The sequence below is a fragment of the Vombatus ursinus genome, unplaced genomic scaffold, assembly GCF_900497805.2.
Source record: "Vombatus ursinus unplaced genomic scaffold, bare-nosed wombat genome assembly UNPS02014768.1, whole genome shotgun sequence".
NCBI classification, from domain to species: domain Eukaryota; kingdom Metazoa; phylum Chordata; class Mammalia; order Diprotodontia; family Vombatidae; genus Vombatus; species Vombatus ursinus.
The window spans coordinates 14337356-14343538 of record NW_020954546.1 but is presented as its reverse complement, the minus strand read 5'-3'; the positions used below and the strand labels follow the sequence as shown (position 1 = coordinate 14343538).

General features: G+C 50.8%; 1 protein-coding gene across 1 annotated transcript in view; it reads right to left on the bottom strand.

Moving 5' to 3' along the window:
- Nucleotides 1-1276: 1276 nt before the first annotated feature.
- The window catches only part of RCC1L (RCC1 like), a 17344-nt gene continuing 12437 nt past the window's right edge, over nucleotides 1277-6183 (bottom strand). The window contains exon 11 of the mRNA XM_027862253.1: nucleotides 1277-3406. Within this exon, the coding sequence (XP_027718054.1) occupies nucleotides 3329-3406 (78 nt within the window). The 3' untranslated portion in view covers nucleotides 1277-3328. The remainder of the gene's footprint in view (nucleotides 3407-6183) is intronic.

The window sequence follows — 6183 nt, the reverse complement described above, 5'->3', positions numbered from 1 at the left end:
TGTTATCTCTTTCCCCCTGCCCGTTCTCCAGACCCACCCCCTCAGGGGAGGAAATGAATCGATGCCCTGGAAAATTCCCAGAATCACAGGCCTGGAGCGAGAAGGAACTTCAGAGCCCCTGTAGTTCAACTCATGTTATAGATGAGGAAACTGAGGCCCAGAGAGCACAGTGACATGCCCAAGGTCACATAGCAAGTTAGCAACAGAGTCAGGACCCACTTGGCTTTCTGGGACTTGGAATCTGACGGGAGGAAGAAGAGGTCCCAGAATTGTCCCTGCCCCGGGCATCATCCCACCATGCCCTTGGGGGGTTCTAGAGCTAGTCCAGAATTGTTCCTGTCCCATGCATCATCGCACCATGCCCTTGGGGGTTCTAGAGCTAGCCCAGAATTGTCCCTGCCCCATGCATCATCCCGCCATGCCCATGGGGGTTCTAGAGCTAGCCCAGAATTGTTCCAGCCCTGGGCATCATCGCACTGTGCCCTTGGGGGTTCTAGAGCTAGCCGAGATTTCAGAAGTCATCCAGTCCACCCCCCTTGCTTTTACAAATGGGAAAACTGAGGTCCAGAATGTTTTGTCCAAGGTTATTCAAGTAGTAAGTGGCAAAATCAGGATTTGAACCCAGGTCCACTGTTCCCAGAGCCCTCCTTCCTCTATAAGAAAACAGTCTTTAGCCTTTGTCATTTCTGGGAGGAAGTTCAAGTTTACTTCCTATTGTATGAATACCAATGCAGTGAGGAAAGTCCTGCCAGGACAGACTGACACAAGGTCAACCTGGGACACTGAAGGGTTAAGTGACTTGTCCAAGGTCACACAGCCAGTGTGTCAGAGCAGCCCCTCTGGCGACACAGGCATGTATATCCGGCTTTAAGGTTGATGACAACCCTGCTGTATGATTTGTCATTTGGACCTGACAGCAAACCAGGAGCATCAGCACCCCAAATATTAAACTCAACAGACTTTAAGCTTAGTAGTAGGCACTCCATCCAAGGCACTGTACTTGGTGCTGTGCCTGTTTTTATCGATAAGTAAAGGGGCTCAGAGAGTTTGTGACTTGGTCATAGTCACACAGCTCTGTGAAGCCCATGGCGCTGCTCTCCAGCCAGCTCTGCCCTTGGCAGCTGGCATAACCCTGGGCAGGTCACTAAACTTTCCCAGGCCTCAGTTTCCTTATCTGTAAGAGCAGACAGCCTTTGAGGTCCCCTCCTGCTCTAAATCCCAAGATCTTGGCCCAAAGAAGGAAACACAACACAAAGTCATACAGGTGTTTGGAGAGTTTTAGACTCCTGTCATGAGAAATTTATTAAAGTTCAGGGTGTCCAGAAGACACCGGCAGATTCTTTGGATCTCCAGTACCCCACACAGAGTAGGCGCTTAATAAATGCTTACAGATAGGTGGTAAGCTCCTCGAGGTCAGAGCAGGGTTCCCTTTTTGTCTGTCTACCCAATGCCTAGCATACCCGGTACACTGTAGGCAGTGTACAGGCAGTATGTAGGCAGAACCAATGCTTGCTGACTGACAGAACGTAAACTCCCTGACAGCAGGGACTGTTCCCTTTTCATCTGCCTACCTCCAGGGCTTGGCCCACAATGAATAAAGGCTAGAACCCTGGCGTCTCGTCTGGCACAACTCAGCCCAGCCCGTGGCTGCTGGCAGCAGCTGGGAGCAAACTGGAATCCCGCCTTCCTGCACCTCTACCAGTTCAGGCCCTCACGGGACAAAGAAGGAAAAGGAGATGCAGATTTTGGTTAGCTTCCCATCTCAGGCCGGTCTGCAGTGGGAAAAACAGAGTCCCTGGCGATGAGGGGCCTGATCGCACGTGGCGTAGCAGAGATGACCCTGTTAACAAATCGACAGGAGAGCCGGCTGGCCAGAGCACCGGGGGCTACCTAATTGGCATCATTCTCTTTCCTGCTATTAACCTTTGCCAGGGTTGCACCACAGGCCTTCCCAGAAGGCCATTATTCAACTCGGTGGATTGAATTGTAAAATGTTTTTCATTTTCTCTTTCATTATAATCCCAAATTTGTGCCTCTATTTCTAGGGTTTAACCTTTCATGGCCAATTTCCAAATGGCCAGGTGAATTAAAGGTACTCTCTGCTGGTAGGGAGAATTCCAGCCCCTGTGTCCCAGTGAGCATTTCTTCTTTTCCTGTAAGCAACTAACAGAAAACACAATTTGCTTTATTCAAAAGTGAATAAAAGGGCTTCTTTACAGGCACACTCAGTGAAATTCTTTCCAAAAAGTCACCTCTGGGTTGATTTTTTCTTCTCTAGAGCAAGGTTGACTGCACTTGAAACCTTTGGCCCAAGGGGATTTGGTGGTGGGCTCGTGTCGCTACTGCCCAGCGTTGAAATATAAGCGGTTGTTCTCCTGGGGGGGGCCACTTAACTGGGCTCCCAAGTGCAGTATCAAGACCCAGCTTCCCCTTCAGAGCCCTGTCTGTGACTTTGTGACGTTCCCAACAGAAAGCAGGGCCTGAAGCGCTCTCTCTCACGCTCTCTCTGTCTCGTCTCTCTATCTCTGTGAGTCTCTCTCTCTCCCTCTCCCTTTTTCTGCAGAATAAGGCAGCACAGGAGGGGTCTAGGCTGTCCACCCACAGCTAGGTCTGGACTGGCCCCAGGGATGCCGGGTCAGACACAAATTAAGTAACAGCTGAAGACAGTGTGGCTCTGGCAGCCCCAAGCATCAGCAGGGGCCATGGAAACTCCAAGTCAACCATGAATTCTGCTGGGTCATCTCTTACTGATCAAATACACTCAGAAGGTCCAAAGGCCGCTCCTTCCCCTGCCCCCAGCCAGTTTCTGCTCAACTGGCCAGCACCACGCAAAGTGCTGCTGCTCCCAGAGAAAGCCATCATTTTGTTTGATAAGAGTTGAAACATATGAATGGGGAGACGAGGCTCCAGGGCCCTGCCTCCTCCTCCATCACCACAGGGCTCTTGTTGGTGCAGCCCACCCAGCACCTTGCTGCTGGGGAGGGCCACACAAAGCCCAGACTTGGGGTCTGGACATACGGCCCTCAGCATGGAAGGGGCTTGCCGTAAGTGCAACCCTGAGAGAAAGGAAGGCGGGGGCTGCGTCCTCACCCCCAGCACAACTACACACACACACACACGACTAAGAGACCCCGGCCAGAAGGACTCCCCCTGTTCAGGGTCTAGTCACTGGTTGGCAGCACAGAGGCAAATGGTCCAAATGTTCCAGGGGCCCAAACCCACCGAGTCCAACTGACAAGGTGATGGGATGGGGCCCAGAAGGCAGCACCTCAAGCAGAGCGGGCCTGGCTTGTGTCTGAGAGAAGCACGGCCAGGGCAGGCGGCAGGCTTAGATGAATGATTTGGCCAGAGTCACCATGTGGTCCACCCCACAGGCCACTTGTACTGGCTCCCCTGGCATCGTCACCTAGAAAACAAGACCCAAAATGGGGGTGAAGCAGGCTGGGAAATCAGACCCGGGAGGGCTCTTGAGCTCATCTCACCCTCCCACCCCCCACCCATTTTACTGATGATGAAAGGGACATCCAGAGAAGCAATCTGCCCACAGAGTCACCCGGGGGCAGAGCCCAGATCTGAACCTAGGTCTTGTGACAACTCATTGAGGACTCCTGCCACAGCTCCACCCGGCCTTGTACCTCCTGGAACCCCTAAGCTAAGCTATTATGAACAAGACAAGGTATAAAAGGGCCAGGCTCTAAGCCGTGAGCCTGCGTTTGCTTTTTATGGGATCTCTACACAGCCCCCCACCCCAAAGCACAGGCTCCCTGGGCCCCCAGACACTCATGCTAACAAGGCTCCCCTCTCTCAGGACCATCCTCATGGCAAACTTGCAAAACCCCCAAAACAATCAGCCTCAGCATGGACGAGCCACCCTCTCAACTATGGCCCCAGATGCCATCTCTCATCCAGCTTCCCATCAACCTGGGTCCCCCCACCTGGGATGAGGTGACTTCTGGATCCCCCCAGCACAAGATCTGCCCCTAGGGATGAATCTGAGCAAGCTCTTGAGTTCCCAGGTCCCCTCTCCCCAAAGCAGCCCCCAGTCTACTTCTGAGACTGGACCTTCCAACGCTCTGCCCCACCCCAATCAGGCCCAGTCTCAATGGAGGGCCACCATCTTGCCAAGAGGATGCTTTTAACAAACAGAAACACAGTCCAGGTCCAAAGCATCTCACCCCAAGTGACAGTTCTCATTCTATCTGACTCTGGGCTTCAAACAGCTCATGCAGGGATTTGCAGCATTTTACAGAAATGATGAAGCTTTGCTGGGCTGGGGGGAAAACCTCTGACTCACGATGTCCAGGGACCAATCTCCCAGGTGGAGGAGGCACTTGGACACAGTTCCTTTTACCTCCAGTGGTTTGCTGCCAAAGCAAGAGACCATGAAGCTGCGCAGGGCCTCTGGCCACCAGGCAAACAAACCCTAGGAACCGAGCCCTGGCCTCTTAGGGCTTTCTCTTCCTTTCCACAAATCACTTTGAGGAAAACTGAGGCAGAAAAGCAAACAGGAACCCATGACCCAGTTAATCCCAAAGTCATAGAAAGGGAGAATGGGGTCTAGATCAGAAACAGACAGACAGACATACACACACACGCAGATGCTCTGGTCAATGGAGGATGGTTTTCATCTGAACTCTTAGCCACCTCCCCACCGCCATCAAAAGAAGCCTTTATTTACCTTCTCAGAGGAAAGTGTACTTCTGTCTTTGCTAAGTGGACCCACTAACCATCTGTGCTAATATACCAATGCCCTTCATCCCCAAATCCACAGTCCTGGTCATTAACACTCAGAAAACCTGGTCCAAAGGCAGGGCCATCTTCTCTACCTTCACCCCTAAATCCAGAGTCCTGGTCATTAACAACCTGAAAGCCTGGCCAAAAGCAGGGTCACCTTCTCTACATCAGTCCATCACTCCCCAAGGGCAGCCTTAGCTACGAGCTAATCAGTGAGTGTGATAAATGAAGGAGGGCCCTTCTAAAAGCCCCGCGCTTGAGCAAAGAAGCTCTGGGTTCACCAGAGATCTGCCGGGCAAAGTTCCACACATTTTCCATTCCTCTAACAAAGCCTGAACCAGGGTCACCCTAAGCTGGTTTTGTTTCCCCCGACAGCAAGGTCCAAAGGAACTTCTCTCCTAAACTAAGCTTTACCGAAAAGATAAACCTCTCAGACAACAAACTCCCAAATAGCCTGTGTGTGACCGATGTAAAAGCCTGGGCAGAATGGGCGAGGCTGCTCCCTGCTTTACAATTACCTGGAATTACAAAGATAAACTCCTGATTGGGGAGCAGCTCCATCCCTGAGGACACAGAGCCCAGGTACCAAGGCAGAATTCCAATCTTGGGTCCAGGTACCCCTCAACACAGGGACCCCCACTCAGCCCCATTTCTTCCTTACTAGAAAGGAGTCTCTGAAAGTCCCCAGTGCTAGCTGGGGGCTCGCGATCACTTTTCAAAAGGTACCCATTTCCTGGGTGATCAGCACTACCCAAAGATGTAGGGTATAGGAACACCCATAAAAGGAAGAGGGGGGGAAAGGAGGGTTCAGAGGAAAGAAAACCAGATGATTGCTGTATTTATCCCTCTAAAATTCAATTGCCAAAATTTTAAATTGGTATGGAGGGGTTTGCCCCCAAATCTCATAACCATTAGACACACCAAAGTTAAGAAAAAATAGATCTCAAATATTTTTAGGCCAGATGTTTAAAAGTCTTCATTTTTCTCTCTGTTTAAGTCAGTAAGTGACCTTTTCCAAAAATTCATATCTAAACTTGGATTTCTGATCAGATTTCAGTTTTTGAGAAGCTAATCATATTTCCCAGTTCCAAAGGGCATAGCAAAAAGCTGTCTTAGGGAGAAACCATTTCTTGATTTAATTAGGCATCAACACTATTGAACTTAAAAGCCCATTTGACAAAGAGCCACATTTTACTCCCAGAAAATGAGTGAAGGGAGCTCCAAATGTCACACTGGAGATGTGGGGGAGGCCCAAGCCTTCTGCCTCCAACACCAAGACCCTTCCCTACACTCCACAATTATCAAGGCTTATCTACCCTTCACTTCCTTTCATTTCCAGCAGAATGAACACTAGGGAAAGTAAGCTACCAGGCAGTTCCCAAACCCTGTGAAAAGGCACAGGGTGTGTGTGTGTGTGTGTGTGTGTGTGTGTGTGTGTGTGTGTGTGTG